The following is a 14,581-nucleotide window of genomic DNA, read 5'->3' as shown; positions in this document are numbered from 1 at the left end:
GGGGGGGGGGGGATGCCGCTCAGCACGTGGGGAGGGTGGGTCTCCCACCTGGATACTTCTGACCCAACCCCTCATGGCTGAGGGCGGGCTCTGAGGCCCAGAGAGGGGAGGTCGCCTCCCTAGGAAGCGGTGGTCTCAGGGCTGAAGCTAGAACCCAGGCGTGGGACCTGGCTGCAGCCCTGTGCTGTGTGCAACTTGCCCACCAACCGCCTCAGGTGAGCTCAGGTGCGGGCCTCGGCCTGGGGCCTCGCTTCCTGGTACCGGCGGCCCCGCCCCGCGCCCTCCCCCTCCCCCTCCCCCTAGGCGGGCTCTTCGGGCGGTGCGGGGTGGGCGGGGCGGTCCTGCGGGCGCCGCGGCGGGCGGAGCGGGGAAGCCCGGGTCGGGTCGAGGGCCCAGCGTGGCGCCCAGGGCCATGGAGCCGCGGCCCGGGGCGTGTGCGGCGGCGCTGGCTGCGGTGAGTGGGGTCGCGGGGTCACGACCTCGAGCCTGGCCGGGGCCTGAGTCCCCGAGGCGGAGGAGGAAGGGGACGCGGGGATGGGGTGGGGGTGGGGATAGGAGCCTCCGATCCTGCCTCGCTGGGGGCTGGGCCGGCCCCTCTTCCGACCTAGTTAGAGGTTGAGGCGGGGTGGGGCCCTTCCGCCGAGAGGAAACACCCTCTCGGGGCGGGAGGGATCTGGGGTCCCCACCTTAGCAAGGGCGTGGGTGGGGGTGGGGACCGCCTGCTGCCCAGCCTTGAGAGAGGGGCTGGCGGGAACCCTCTTCTCTGCCCCTCCCAAGCCTGGTCTGTGCACAGGGGAAGGAAGTTAGTCCAGAGCCCCACCGATGGGCACCCCTTTGGGGCAAGAACCTGAGAAGTGGGCTGCTCTGTGGGCAAGTGCTGAAGGCTGGGGAGACCGGGTAGAGAGAGCCCCCCGCCTGGGCAGCCAGGCTGGGAGCCAGCAGCCCCTGTCCCCCAGGCCCTCCTCCTGCTGCTGGGTGCCCAGGGCCAGGGCAGCACTCCCAGCCCCAGGTGTGACTGTGTGCACAGCTTCCAGAAGAGGAGTGGTCAGGTCTGCTGCAGGGGCTGTCCAGCAGGTGAGCGGCTGAAGGGGTGGGAGGGACGTGGCGGGAAGTGAGGGCCGATGGGGCAGGCGGGGGTCAGGAGGGCTGGGGAGTGGTGGTAGGCAGGCCAGGGATGGGGCGAGGGGAGGCTGGGAGGGAAGTCGGGAGCCCGGGATAGGAAGGTGGCAGCCCTCTTTGACCCCAGGCTGGGTTCCACAGGGCACTACCTGAAGGCCCCCTGCACAAAGCCCTGTGGCATCTCCACCTGTCTCCCGTGCCCCCGGGGCACCTTCCTGGCCTGGGAGAACCACCACAAGACCCGCTGTGCCCGCTGCCAGGCCTGTGATGAGGAAGGTGCGGGGCTGCCTGGTGCTTGGGGGCAGGGCGTCTCTGGAGGACAGGCCCTGGCCGGGGTCCTTCTGAAGAAAGTGGCTGGCTCGAGCCCAGCCTTTGGCTGGGAGAGCCCTGTGCCCACCCCACCCTGGGGCCCGCTACGCTGATCCTGCCTCAGGATGCCTTTGTGCCCTCTCATCCTGGTGACCTTCCAGCCTCTGCTCTGTGGTGATCTCCACATTTCTCTCACTTTGGGGGTGGCCCTGTCTCTGGTCTCCTCATCTCCATTCTCCAGGGGACCTGTCCTGCCTCTCTGTGGGGCTCTTTGGCTCTGACAGCCTCTGCTCTCCCCCATCTCCCCCGCCAGCCTCCCAGGTGGCCCTGAAGAACTGCTCGGCGGTGGCAGACACCCACTGCGGCTGCAAGCCAGGCTGGTTCATGGACTGCGTCGTCAGCCAGTGTCCCCACAGCTCTCCCTTTCGCTGCCACCCGTGCCCAGACTGTGAGGCCCTGCACCGCCGCACGCGGGCCCCCTGTGGGTACCCCCGATCTGGGCCGTCTGCTCCCACACCGCCTTCCCCTGCCTCCTCTCCCGTCCTGACCCACACCATCTCCCGGACCACAGGTTCCAGCGGAGACACTCACTGTGGGACCTGCCTGCCCGGCTTCTATGAATATGGCAACAGCTGCGTGTCCTGTCCCACGTAACTTCCTGGCTGCCCTGGGCTGGGGGAAGGGAGGCTGGGAACAGAGTGGGGGTCGAGGGTCAGGGAGGAGGGGGCTTGACCCTATGGTAAGTGGGTCCCACCTCAGGCAAACACTGGATGGTAAAGAGAAATTTGAATTCACCTTATGTCAGATAAATAAGGGGGCATATCTTCATTTTATGTCATACTTTCCTTTAGTAATCCTTCCAGCCCTGTGTTAAGGATAGGATGTGTCACTTACAGAGAGTCACGTTAATATAGTTTCAAATCTTGGGCTGAGACTCAAGATCTGCCCCTTGTTCTCGGAGGGATCTTGGGCGAGTTACTTCCCCTCTCCAATCTGTGGCCTCCCCATCTGCACGTGGGAGTGTTAGTGGCTCTCCCCAGGGCTCTGATTAAGGGGTGACTAACTTTATCCACGCATCTGCTCCACAAGTGTTTCTTGAGCTTCTATCATTTCCAGACACCATTCTAGGTGCTGGGGAAACAACAGGGAACAAAACAGGGCAAATCCCAGAGCTGACATTCTGGTGACCCTCAGTCTAGTCTAGAAAAGCTCAGTAAGTAGTGTTTGTTGTTATGTTATGGACACCAGTGACGTTTCAGCAGTACTTGGGGAACATTCTTGGGTAGAGTGAGGCTCTCGGCAGGGAAGGGCCTCCAGGACGGAGAAGATGTCAGGTGGTCCTGAGCAGTCCCACCCCGTCCCCCCGGTGTGTACTCCCTCACCCTCCACCGCATCCCTTCCCCTTGCAGGAGCACCCTTGGGGACTGTCCTGTGCCCTGTGTGGCTGTCTGTGGCTGGAGGCAGGGTAGGTGGTAAAATGGAAACGCCGGTGGGAGAGCTGGGATGGGCCGAGGGGAGGGTGGGGGATGGCTACCACCCGCCACCCACCAGCTGCTCTTTCAGTGTTCTGGGTCCAGGTGCTCCTGGCAGCCCTGGTGGTCCCACTCCTGCTTGGTGCCACCCTGACCTACACATACCGCCGCTGCCAGCTTTGCAAGGCCATAATTCCTGGTAAGCGCACGTGTGCGCGCGCGCCCACATTCCTAGAGGCTTGGGGTCAGGATGGGTAGCCTAGAGCCCATTCAGCCTGATGCAGTGGGGGAAACTGAGGCAGGGAGCGCTGGGAGTGGGTGCTGAGGGGCGCAGTTTCCGGAGCCTTGCCTGGTTGCTGATTAGATTCTCTTGGTGTCTCTCAGCAGGTGAAGCTGGGGTGGAGGCCCTGACCCCCCTGCAGGTAAGATTCTCAGTAGTGTCCTAGGATGAGAGTGAACAAGCCTTCCGGAGCTGAGTGGTTGGGCCTTATTATAACTCGTGATCCCAGCGCGGCGCCTGGTAGCTGGCATGGAGTAGACCTCACGAACACATGTGCTGAGCTATCAGTGAGTGAGAGCAGCTCAGGGCCCGTCCTCAAGTGGCTCTGAGTCTACAGGGGTCCAGACAGGTAAACAGGAGCGAACAGCTCAGTAGGAAGAGTGTCACCACGGTGAGGCCTCTACCAGGATTGGCGGAACAAGGAGAGGGCAGCAGGGGCAGGGCGTTCCAGGCAGGATAGCTCTTCTGCTGGGTCACAGTGAGAGAGCACGGCCACCGGGGGAGGTGCCACCGGGTGATGTTTGCTGACTGAGCCAGGGATGCCCACCCCTGGCCAGAGACCCTAGAGCCAGGCAAGCGAGGCTGACCTGGGGCCTCTCTTGGCTTCCAGGCCACCCACCTCTCAGCCCCGGACAGCAGCCCCACCCTTCTTGTAACACCCAGCAGCAGTGAGAAGGTCTGCACCATCCAGCTGATAGGCAGCAGCTGGACCTCTGGCTCTCCCCAGGCCCAGGAGGCCCCCTGCCCGGAGGTGACATGGTCCTGGGACCAGCTGCCCAGCAGAGGTCTTGGTAAGGGATTTCAGGGGCCTGAGGCCTTGACCCCATTCTCCTGAGTCCAAGGTGATAAATAAGCTGTGCTTTCTGGAGGCCACTTGCCCACTTCCCGTCCCCTAACTGACCAGGCGGACCTCCCTGCCCGGCGGGGCCCCTGCCCCTTGGCCCCTGCCCACATTCCCCATTGGCTCTCTCTGGCCGCAGGCCCGCCGCCCCCGCCCTCGCCGGCGCCCCCTGCAGGCTCGGCGGCCGCCATGCTCCAGCCGGGCCCGCAGCTCTACGCCGTGATGGACGCGGTGCCCGCGCGGCGCTGGAAGGAGTTCGTGCGCACGCTGGGGCTGCGCGAGGCGGAGATCGAGGCGGTGGAGGTGGAGGTCGGGCGCTTCCGCGACCAGCAGTACGAGATGCTCAAGCGCTGGCGCCAGCAGCAGCCCGCGGGCTTGGGCGCCGTCTACGCCGCCCTGGAGCGCATGGGGCTGGACGGCTGCGCCGAGGACCTGCGGAGCCGCCTGCAGCGTGGCCCGTGACGCCGGGGCCCACCCGCCACTTCGAGGCTCTGGTGGCCCTTGCAGAAGCCCTAAGTACGGTTACTTATGCGTGTAGACATTTAATGTCACTTATTAAGCCCCTGGCACGGCCCTGCGTAGCAGCGCCAGCCAGCATCACCCCTGCGCGCCCCCAGGGTTCCAGTTAAGGCGAGGAAGCGCCAACGACCATCAGCTGTTTCTCGGCCTGTGTTTGGCTGAGGCCTTGGTATTATTAAAATCTATGAAGAAAAGCTGCTGCTTGGTGTTTCCGCGGGACTGGGGGTGTTAAGTGGCCCAGGCTTGGTTTTCCCAGGGGCGTCGAAAGGGCCAGAAGTCTTGCCACCCACGGCGGAGGCCAGTGTGGCCCTTAGCCCAAGCCTGCCCCTCCGGCTCCGCCGTGGCCCAGTTACCCCGAGGACAGGAAGTCGCGGTGACGACGAGTTAGAGCGAGCGTGAGCCCCGGGCGGCTGAGAGAGCTTTAATGCGGTGCGAGATGGCGGGGACCGGGGAGGCAGCAGTTGGAGACACAGCTTCAGGATCCCTCGTCCTCCACTCACTCCACCAGGACCGTGAAAGCGTCCGGGGAGTGCGGGGCCTGGCTGGGGACGGCGCGCAGACTTGGAGGTGGGGCGCCGGGAGCGGCAGCTCTGTCCCGACGGGCAGTTTGCAGTTTTCATCGTTTCTGGTAAACAAATGACTGAGAGGAAACCCTCGGCGGGGATGGGAAATGCGGCCGGGGCTGGGCCGGGCGCTGATCTGGGTCAGGGAGAGAGGAAAACCCCTTCCCCGAGCGCGGGGCCTGCCTCCGCCCAGGATGCGCCAGCGACGCGGGTTCCGGGGTGCAGGGGAGGGGGCGGCAGCAGGGCGCGCGACCCGCGGGAAACCAAGGTCACCACCCACGGGGCTGGGGAGAGCGCTGCACACTTTGACTTTCAACGAACATGCAAATATATGTAAGTAGGCATGCAAATAAGCAGCGTCTTTTTGCGTCAACAGCTTGGGCACTTTTTCTGAGGGAAGGGCCTCCAGGACGGAGAAGATGTCAGGTGGTCCTGAGCAGTCCCACCCCGTCCCCCCGGTGTGTACTCCCTCACCCTCCACCGCATCCCTTCCCCTTGCAGGAGCACCCTTGGGGACTGTCCTGTGCCCTGTGTGGCTGTCTGTGGCTGGAGGCAGGGTAGGTGGTAAAATGGAAACGCCGGTGGGAGAGCTGGGATGGGCCGAGGGGAGGGTGGGGGATGGCTACCACCCGCCACCCACCAGCTGCTCTTTCAGTGTTCTGGGTCCAGGTGCTCCTGGCAGCCCTGGTGGTCCCACTCCTGCTTGGTGCCACCCTGACCTACACATACCGCCGCTGCCAGCTTTGCAAGGCCATAATTCCTGGTAAGCGCACGTGTGCGCGCGCGCCCACATTCCTAGAGGCTTGGGGTCAGGATGGGTAGCCTAGAGCCCATTCAGCCTGATGCAGTGGGGGAAACTGAGGCAGGGAGCGCTGGGAGTGGGTGCTGAGGGGCGCAGTTTCCGGAGCCTTGCCTGGTTGCTGATTAGATTCTCTTGGTGTCTCTCAGCAGGTGAAGCTGGGGTGGAGGCCCTGACCCCCCTGCAGGTAAGATTCTCAGTAGTGTCCTAGGATGAGAGTGAACAAGCCTTCCGGAGCTGAGTGGTTGGGCCTTATTATAACTCGTGATCCCAGCGCGGCGCCTGGTAGCTGGCATGGAGTAGACCTCACGAACACATGTGCTGAGCTATCAGTGAGTGAGAGCAGCTCAGGGCCCGTCCTCAAGTGGCTCTGAGTCTACAGGGGTCCAGACAGGTAAACAGGAGCGAACAGCTCAGTAGGAAGAGTGTCACCACGGTGAGGCCTCTACCAGGATTGGCGGAACAAGGAGAGGGCAGCAGGGGCAGGGCGTTCCAGGCAGGATAGCTCTTCTGCTGGGTCACAGTGAGAGAGCACGGCCACCGGGGGAGGTGCCACCGGGTGATGTTTGCTGACTGAGCCAGGGATGCCCACCCCTGGCCAGAGACCCTAGAGCCAGGCAAGCGAGGCTGACCTGGGGCCTCTCTTGGCTTCCAGGCCACCCACCTCTCAGCCCCGGACAGCAGCCCCACCCTTCTTGTAACACCCAGCAGCAGTGAGAAGGTCTGCACCATCCAGCTGATAGGCAGCAGCTGGACCTCTGGCTCTCCCCAGGCCCAGGAGGCCCCCTGCCCGGAGGTGACATGGTCCTGGGACCAGCTGCCCAGCAGAGGTCTTGGTAAGGGATTTCAGGGGCCTGAGGCCTTGACCCCATTCTCCTGAGTCCAAGGTGATAAATAAGCTGTGCTTTCTGGAGGCCACTTGCCCACTTCCCGTCCCCTAACTGACCAGGCGGACCTCCCTGCCCGGCGGGGCCCCTGCCCCTTGGCCCCTGCCCACATTCCCCATTGGCTCTCTCTGGCCGCAGGCCCGCCGCCCCCGCCCTCGCCGGCGCCCCCTGCAGGCTCGGCGGCCGCCATGCTCCAGCCGGGCCCGCAGCTCTACGCCGTGATGGACGCGGTGCCCGCGCGGCGCTGGAAGGAGTTCGTGCGCACGCTGGGGCTGCGCGAGGCGGAGATCGAGGCGGTGGAGGTGGAGGTCGGGCGCTTCCGCGACCAGCAGTACGAGATGCTCAAGCGCTGGCGCCAGCAGCAGCCCGCGGGCTTGGGCGCCGTCTACGCCGCCCTGGAGCGCATGGGGCTGGACGGCTGCGCCGAGGACCTGCGGAGCCGCCTGCAGCGTGGCCCGTGACGCCGGGGCCCACCCGCCACTTCGAGGCTCTGGTGGCCCTTGCAGAAGCCCTAAGTACGGTTACTTATGCGTGTAGACATTTAATGTCACTTATTAAGCCCCTGGCACGGCCCTGCGTAGCAGCGCCAGCCAGCATCACCCCTGCGCGCCCCCAGGGTTCCAGTTAAGGCGAGGAAGCGCCAACGACCATCAGCTGTTTCTCGGCCTGTGTTTGGCTGAGGCCTTGGTATTATTAAAATCTATGAAGAAAAGCTGCTGCTTGGTGTTTCCGCGGGACTGGGGGTGTTAAGTGGCCCAGGCTTGGTTTTCCCAGGGGCGTCGAAAGGGCCAGAAGTCTTGCCACCCACGGCGGAGGCCAGTGTGGCCCTTAGCCCAAGCCTGCCCCTCCGGCTCCGCCGTGGCCCAGTTACCCCGAGGACAGGAAGTCGCGGTGACGACGAGTTAGAGCGAGCGTGAGCCCCGGGCGGCTGAGAGAGCTTTAATGCGGTGCGAGATGGCGGGGACCGGGGAGGCAGCAGTTGGAGACACAGCTTCAGGATCCCTCGTCCTCCACTCACTCCACCAGGACCGTGAAAGCGTCCGGGGAGTGCGGGGCCTGGCTGGGGACGGCGCGCAGACTTGGAGGTGGGGCGCCGGGAGCGGCAGCTCTGTCCCGACGGGCAGTTTGCAGTTTTCATCGTTTCTGGTAAACAAATGACTGAGAGGAAACCCTCGGCGGGGATGGGAAATGCGGCCGGGGCTGGGCCGGGCGCTGATCTGGGTCAGGGAGAGAGGAAAACCCCTTCCCCGAGCGCGGGGCCTGCCTCCGCCCAGGATGCGCCAGCGACGCGGGTTCCGGGGTGCAGGGGAGGGGGCGGCAGCAGGGCGCGCGACCCGCGGGAAACCAAGGTCACCACCCACGGGGCTGGGGAGAGCGCTGCACACTTTGACTTTCAACGAACATGCAAATATATGTAAGTAGGCATGCAAATAAGCAGCGTCTTTTTGCGTCAACAGCTTGGGCACTTTTTCTGGGCGACTGCGGCGGCGGGCGCGCTCCAGCGTCGCCCGGGGCTGGGGATGCGGGTGCGGGGGAAGGGGGGTGCCCGGGGTAGGGGTCAAGGAGGGGTTCCAGCGCGGGAGGGGAGGGCGGCGCGGCTCCCAGCCCTTCGGCCCGGGCCTGGCAGGCCGGGGCGGGGTCTGGGGGCGGCCCCAAGCTCGCGAGGCTGCGAGCAGGAGGGCGGCGTCTAGTACTTAGCGATGTCCCCTTTCTTCAGGATGATCTGTCGCTGCCAGGGCGCCAGCTTGCTCTCGTCGTAGCCGAGCGTCCGCAGCTTCTCCGACTGCTCTTTTTCCCGCTGCATCTCCTCCTGCTTCTGTCGTTCCTCCTCTTTCCTGGGCATGGGGTGGGGGGCACAGTCCCGGGCAAGGGTGAGAGGGTGGGCCAGGCCCCATTTGGGGGGGGGGGTCACCGGTGGCAAGGAGTGGGTTACTGAGGGCAGGGGCTGGGTTGCTGGGGACAGAGGCACTCATGAATGGTGGGCAGGGCAATGGGTTGTAGGGGTAGAAGGTGACTGGGGACAGCGGGTGGGTTAGGAGGCATGTGGGCAGGATTGCTGGGGACAGAGGAGCTTGACTGGGGGCAGACTGGGGTCACTGGGGGACACACAGGAGCTGGGAAAGTGAGAGGCTGTAGCTGGGTTATTGCTGGCTGGGGGTGTTACTGGAAACAGGTGCGAGGAGGGCGTGGTGCAGGGGCTAGGACCCGAGTTCCTGGGGACTGGGGTTGGGCTGCTGGGGAACAGAGGGGCCACATCATTGGGAGACAGGGGCTGGGTGATTAGGGGCAGGTTATTAGACCATGGCTAGATCGGCACTACCTCTGATGAGATAGCCGCTAAGCACGTGTGGCTGTTGAGCATATGAAATGTCGGGACTGAGACACACCGTAGGTGCAAATGCTCATCCCATCTCACAGACTTAGTTTTAAAAAAGAGTGTAAGACATCTCAATGATTTTCATAATTATTATTATTGGGTTAAGTAAGATAGACTAAGTCTAAGTAAGATAGACTAAGTCTAAGTAAGATAGACTAAGACTAAGATAGACGTCGGTTCACTCATCTTTTTATTTTTTCACTGTGGCGGCTAGGAATTTAATATTACATATGTGGCTCAACTTATACATCTATCAGACAGCACTCAGCTAGATTACTAAGGGCAGAAACTAAAGATCTGAGGGACATATGGTCTAGGTTATCGATACTGAGGTTGGGTTAACTGCAAGGCAGAAAGGCTAGGTTAACGGGAGATGGGGGCTGGGTAATTGGGGACAGGTCATTACAGCGTAAGAGCAAGACTTTGAGGTGCAGTGGGTAAGTTCCTGGGGGAGAGGGGTCTGGTGGCATTACTGGGAGCAAAGACACTGTGCTAACAGGGCTGAGTGACAAGGGGATGCGCTCAAGATTGGGGCTGGAGGAAGGGGCCAAAGGACTGTGACTGGGTGGGGGGAGGGGATACAGGTTGGGCCCAGCCCCACACTCACCGCTTCTGCTCCCTGGAAGAAAAGAGATGGTGTTAGTTGGTGCCACCACCTCAGGGACACGATCAAGACACCCTGCCAAGCCCCGCATCTTCCTCAGCTCACCTCTCCTCTTCTAGCTTCTTCCGTAGGATGTCCCGCCTCCAGGCGGGCATGCTGGCCAGCCAGGCCTCCTCCTCCTTCTCCTGAAACACAGCACAAGGCTTCAGGGCCAGCATGGGCTGGGACACGGGGTCAGCGGGGGAGTTCCCCCGCCCAGGGGAGCTGCATGAGTCAGGGACAAAGGGACACAGATGGGGTCGCAGGAAGAGACTCTTTGGATGCCCTTCTATAGGGCAAATGGATGAGGACTCAGGCCCCGGTGTCCCCGAGGCGGCGCCAGAGAGGTCAGAGCTGAGTGTAGGAGGCGTAGGAGAGGAGCAGAGGGGGAGACTCCCCAAGGTGGGGGGCGGGGGGTGGGGTGGGGTGGATAGATGGCTCCAGGCCCCTGGCCCAGAATGTCTGGGCAGACTCATACTTGGGCCTCCACAGATCCTGCCTGCTCAGAGAGGCTCAGGCCGGTCCCTGGTCCCACTGTGAAGGAACTTCTGTTCCACGCCTGTCCTATTCTGAGAGTGGGTAGACGCTAGCTCTGCAATCGTGTGGCTGCAATGACATGGGGGTGGGGGCATCCAACACAGGCAGCTCACAGCAAAGTGTTTTATTACTTGCATGTTACAGAGAAGAAAGGGTCTGGACACGTCACACGAACACTGCACATGTGGCTCCCTTGACCTCAGCCAAAGAGGTAGCTATGAACTCCAGTGAAAAACCAAAGAAAGAAAGAGAGCCCCACTGCCCCGAGGGGGACCCACAGTCCCGCACTCAGAGGGGCTGCTGCTTCCACCTGGCTCCACACGGAGCCAGGCATCGCTGGAGAGCCAGAGGGGGACACCTGGCTGGCTCCGTGCCGTGCCCTGCCCATTCCGGCCAACACCCCACAACCGGCCACCGTGGGATCTCAAAGGCTGAGGCAGCCTGGTTCTGGGCACTCTGGCTTTTCCAAGGCCACTCGTCCTGTCCTGGTTTCTTCCTGCCGTATTCTGACCTCCGGAGGGCATCAGACAGGCATCCAGGCCCGGGTTAAGACGCTTGAGGGTAAATTCCGAATTCTGCGGCTCAGATGTCAAAAAGCTCTGCCTCCTTCTCCTTCCAGAAGGAGAAGCTGCGGTCGATGTACCGGCAGATGTCCTCATTGCTGAACTCGCCCATCTCAGATACCAGCTCCAGGGGTTCTTCGGCGGGGGCCTCGGAACTAGGAGGGTCCGACGTCGGGGGAGGCGCGGCTGGCGGGGGCGGGGACGGGGGCTGCGGCGCAGGGGCCGGCGTCTCTGGCTGCCCTTCTGGCCAGTCGCCCGTCTGAGCTGGAGCGGCCTCTTCGGTCGGCTCCCTCTCTTCCTTATCTGTCCCTTCCTTTTGCTCTTTCTCCACCTCTTCTTCCCGGGCCGGCTCAGCCTCCGGGGTGTCTCCAAAGATCTGGCGCCTGAGGTCCTCGAAGCCGTCCCTCCAGCCGCGCCGGCCGGCCTCCACCTCCTCGAGTACCACGCGGTGGAAGAGACGGATGAGCTCCCAAGGGTGGCTGCCCAGCCGGTCGAACATCTCGTAGCACAGCAGGTGGCGAAACTTGCGCTCCTCGCGGCTCAGGCCCATTTCGAGCAGCTGGAAGTAGCCGAGCATGAAGAGGTCGAGCGTGAGGCTGTCGTAGCGCCGGGGCGCGCCGCCGTCGAGGGGCGGCAAGAAGTGCTCGGGCCAGTATAAGCCGTGTGCCAGGCCCGGGCCGCGAGGCGGGCGCGCCGGCACCTGCCGCAGCAGGCTCCGCCAGTGGCCCAGCAGCTTGCCCACCACCTGCCGCTGCTTCAGCAGGCGCAGCAGCCGCTCGTGAGATAGCCGCTAAGCACGTGTGGCTGTTGAGCATATGAAATGTCGGGACTGAGACACACCGTAGGTGCAAATGCTCATCCCATCTCACAGACTTAGTTTTAAAAAAGAGTGTAAGACATCTCAATGATTTTCATAATTATTATTATTGGGTTAAGTAAGATAGACTAAGTCTAAGTAAGATAGACTAAGACTAAGATAGACGTCGGTTCACTCATCTTTTTATTTTTTCACTGTGGCGGCTAGGAATTTAATATTACATATGTGGCTCAACTTATACATCTATCAGACAGCACTCAGCTAGATTACTAAGGGCAGAAACTAAAGATCTGAGGGACATATGGTCTAGGTTATCGATACTGAGGTTGGGTTAACTGCAAGGCAGAAAGGCTAGGTTAACGGGAGATGGGGGCTGGGTAATTGGGGACAGGTCATTACAGCGTAAGAGCAAGACTTTGAGGTGCAGTGGGTAAGTTCCTGGGGGAGAGGGGTCTGGTGGCATTACTGGGAGCAAAGACACTGTGCTAACAGGGCTGAGTGACAAGGGGATGCGCTCAAGATTGGGGCTGGAGGAAGGGGCCAAAGGACTGTGACTGGGTGGGGGGAGGGGATACAGGTTGGGCCCAGCCCCACACTCACCGCTTCTGCTCCCTGGAAGAAAAGAGATGGTGTTAGTTGGTGCCACCACCTCAGGGACACGATCAAGACACCCTGCCAAGCCCCGCATCTTCCTCAGCTCACCTCTCCTCTTCTAGCTTCTTCCGTAGGATGTCCCGCCTCCAGGCGGGCATGCTGGCCAGCCAGGCCTCCTCCTCCTTCTCCTGAAACACAGCACAAGGCTTCAGGGCCAGCATGGGCTGGGACACGGGGTCAGCGGGGGAGTTCCCCCGCCCAGGGGAGCTGCATGAGTCAGGGACAAAGGGACACAGATGGGGTCGCAGGAAGAGACTCTTTGGATGCCCTTCTATAGGGCAAATGGATGAGGACTCAGGCCCCGGTGTCCCCGAGGCGGCGCCAGAGAGGTCAGAGCTGAGTGTAGGAGGCGTAGGAGAGGAGCAGAGGGGGAGACTCCCCAAGGTGGGGGGCGGGGGGTGGGGTGGGGTGGATAGATGGCTCCAGGCCCCTGGCCCAGAATGTCTGGGCAGACTCATACTTGGGCCTCCACAGATCCTGCCTGCTCAGAGAGGCTCAGGCCGGTCCCTGGTCCCACTGTGAAGGAACTTCTGTTCCACGCCTGTCCTATTCTGAGAGTGGGTAGACGCTAGCTCTGCAATCGTGTGGCTGCAATGACATGGGGGTGGGGGCATCCAACACAGGCAGCTCACAGCAAAGTGTTTTATTACTTGCATGTTACAGAGAAGAAAGGGTCTGGACACGTCACACGAACACTGCACATGTGGCTCCCTTGACCTCAGCCAAAGAGGTAGCTATGAACTCCAGTGAAAAACCAAAGAAAGAAAGAGAGCCCCACTGCCCCGAGGGGGACCCACAGTCCCGCACTCAGAGGGGCTGCTGCTTCCACCTGGCTCCACACGGAGCCAGGCATCGCTGGAGAGCCAGAGGGGGACACCTGGCTGGCTCCGTGCCGTGCCCTGCCCATTCCGGCCAACACCCCACAACCGGCCACCGTGGGATCTCAAAGGCTGAGGCAGCCTGGTTCTGGGCACTCTGGCTTTTCCAAGGCCACTCGTCCTGTCCTGGTTTCTTCCTGCCGTATTCTGACCTCCGGAGGGCATCAGACAGGCATCCAGGCCCGGGTTAAGACGCTTGAGGGTAAATTCCGAATTCTGCGGCTCAGATGTCAAAAAGCTCTGCCTCCTTCTCCTTCCAGAAGGAGAAGCTGCGGTCGATGTACCGGCAGATGTCCTCATTGCTGAACTCGCCCATCTCAGATACCAGCTCCAGGGGTTCTTCGGCGGGGGCCTCGGAACTAGGAGGGTCCGACGTCGGGGGAGGCGCGGCTGGCGGGGGCGGGGACGGGGGCTGCGGCGCAGGGGCCGGCGTCTCTGGCTGCCCTTCTGGCCAGTCGCCCGTCTGAGCTGGAGCGGCCTCTTCGGTCGGCTCCCTCTCTTCCTTATCTGTCCCTTCCTTTTGCTCTTTCTCCACCTCTTCTTCCCGGGCCGGCTCAGCCTCCGGGGTGTCTCCAAAGAACTGGCGCCTGAGGTCCTCGAAGCCGTCCCTCCAGCCGCGCCGGCCGGCCTCCACCTCCTCGAGTACCACGCGGTGGAAGAGACGGATGAGCTCCCAAGGGTGGCTGCCCAGCCGGTCGAACATCTCGTAGCACAGCAGGTGGCGAAACTTGCGCTCCTCGCGGCTCAGGCCCATTTCGAGCAGCTGGAAGTAGCCGAGCATGAAGAGGTCGAGCGTGAGGCTGTCGTAGCGCCGGGGCGCGCCGCCGTCGAGGGGCGGCAAGAAGTGCTCGGGCCAGTATAAGCCGTGTGCCAGGCCCGGGCCGCGAGGCGGGCGCGCCGGCACCTGCCGCAGCAGGCTCCGCCAGTGGCCCAGCAGCTTGCCCACCACCTGCCGCTGCTTCAGCAGGCGCAGCAGCCGCTCGTCCGGGCCATCGCCCGCCGGCGGCTGGGAGGCGTCGGCTGCCTCCGGGCCGGGGTCGGCGCCTGCGGCCACCACGCGGGGCAGCAGTCTGCGCAGGCGCACCTGGGCGTGGCGCCCGGGGCCGCGGAAGGTCCACTTGCGCCAGTGCTCCAGGAAAAGGTAGACGATGCGCTCCTTGCGCATGTCGATGTAGTCCTGGACGCCTCGCAGCTCGGTGGAGGGTGGCGGCCTGCGCGCCAACTGCTCGGGCTCGGGCAGCGCCGCCTGGCGTCCTGGCGCCTCGGGCGGGCCCAGGACGCCCAGGTGCTCCCTCGCGGCCGGCAGGCCGTTGGCGGCGGCGG

At 62.9% G+C, this 14,581-nt stretch overlaps 3 protein-coding genes across 3 annotated transcripts in view; 2 read left to right on the top strand and 1 right to left on the bottom strand.

Annotated features, from left to right (window-relative positions):
• Positions 1 to 12: 12 nt before the first annotated feature.
• Positions 13 to 4,483, top strand: LOC103087361 (tumor necrosis factor receptor superfamily member 25). The gene is made up of 11 exons (XM_007453326.1): positions 13 to 35; positions 304 to 454; positions 957 to 1,074; positions 1,261 to 1,395; positions 1,742 to 1,909; positions 2,000 to 2,078; positions 2,838 to 2,893; positions 2,992 to 3,099; positions 3,285 to 3,322; positions 3,791 to 3,971; positions 4,161 to 4,483. The coding sequence occupies exons 1-11, from the start codon at positions 13 to 15 to the stop codon at positions 4,481 to 4,483; spliced, it is 1,380 nt and encodes a 459-aa protein (XP_007453388.1).
• Positions 4,484 to 4,976: 493 nt separating this feature from the next.
• On the top strand, positions 4,977 to 7,250 carry LOC103087077 (tumor necrosis factor receptor superfamily member 25-like). The gene is made up of 6 exons (XM_007453325.1): positions 4,977 to 5,107; positions 5,605 to 5,660; positions 5,759 to 5,866; positions 6,052 to 6,089; positions 6,558 to 6,738; positions 6,928 to 7,250. The coding sequence occupies exons 1-6, from the start codon at positions 4,977 to 4,979 to the stop codon at positions 7,248 to 7,250; spliced, it is 837 nt and encodes a 278-aa protein (XP_007453387.1).
• A 1,226-nt stretch (positions 7,251 to 8,476) lies between these two features.
• The window catches only part of ESPN (espin), a 39,020-nt gene continuing 32,915 nt past the window's right edge, over positions 8,477 to 14,581 (bottom strand). Inside the window, exons 11-13 of the mRNA XM_007453290.1 lie at positions 12,429 to 12,508; positions 12,327 to 12,338; positions 8,477 to 8,624 (exon numbers count right to left, since the gene is read on the bottom strand). Of these exons, the coding sequence (XP_007453352.1) occupies positions 8,477 to 8,624; positions 12,327 to 12,338; positions 12,429 to 12,508 (240 nt within the window). The remainder of the gene's footprint in view (positions 8,625 to 12,326; positions 12,339 to 12,428; positions 12,509 to 14,581) is intronic.

The sequence above is a fragment of the Lipotes vexillifer genome, unplaced genomic scaffold (assembly GCF_000442215.2).
Source record: "Lipotes vexillifer unplaced genomic scaffold, Lipotes_vexillifer_v1.1 scaffold575, whole genome shotgun sequence".
In the NCBI taxonomy this organism is placed as follows: domain Eukaryota; kingdom Metazoa; phylum Chordata; class Mammalia; order Artiodactyla; family Lipotidae; genus Lipotes; species Lipotes vexillifer.
This window is presented reverse-complemented; position numbering and strand designations above follow the sequence as displayed.

What these genes read in the sequence shown, in the direction of transcription:
- LOC103087361 (XM_007453326.1), top strand. Translation starts at nt 13, where the DNA reads ATGCCGCTCAGCACGTGGGGAGG. An exon ending in CCAGGCCTGTGATGAGGAAG is followed by an intron (nt 1,396 to 1,741) that starts GTGCGGGGCTGC and finishes CTCCCCCGCCAG; the next exon opens with CCTCCCAGGTGGCCCTGAAG. An exon ending in GCTGCCCAGCAGAGGTCTTG is followed by an intron (nt 3,972 to 4,160) that starts GTAAGGGATTTC and finishes CTCTGGCCGCAG; the next exon opens with GCCCGCCGCCCCCGCCCTCG.
- LOC103087077 (XM_007453325.1), top strand. Translation starts at nt 4,977, where the DNA reads ATGGCGGGGACCGGGGAGGCAGCAGTTGGAGACACAGCTTCAGGATCC. An exon ending in TTGCAAGGCCATAATTCCTG is followed by an intron (nt 5,867 to 6,051) that starts GTAAGCGCACGT and finishes GGTGTCTCTCAG; the next exon opens with CAGGTGAAGCTGGGGTGGAG. An exon ending in AGGCCCTGACCCCCCTGCAG is followed by an intron (nt 6,090 to 6,557) that starts GTAAGATTCTCA and finishes CTTGGCTTCCAG; the next exon opens with GCCACCCACCTCTCAGCCCC.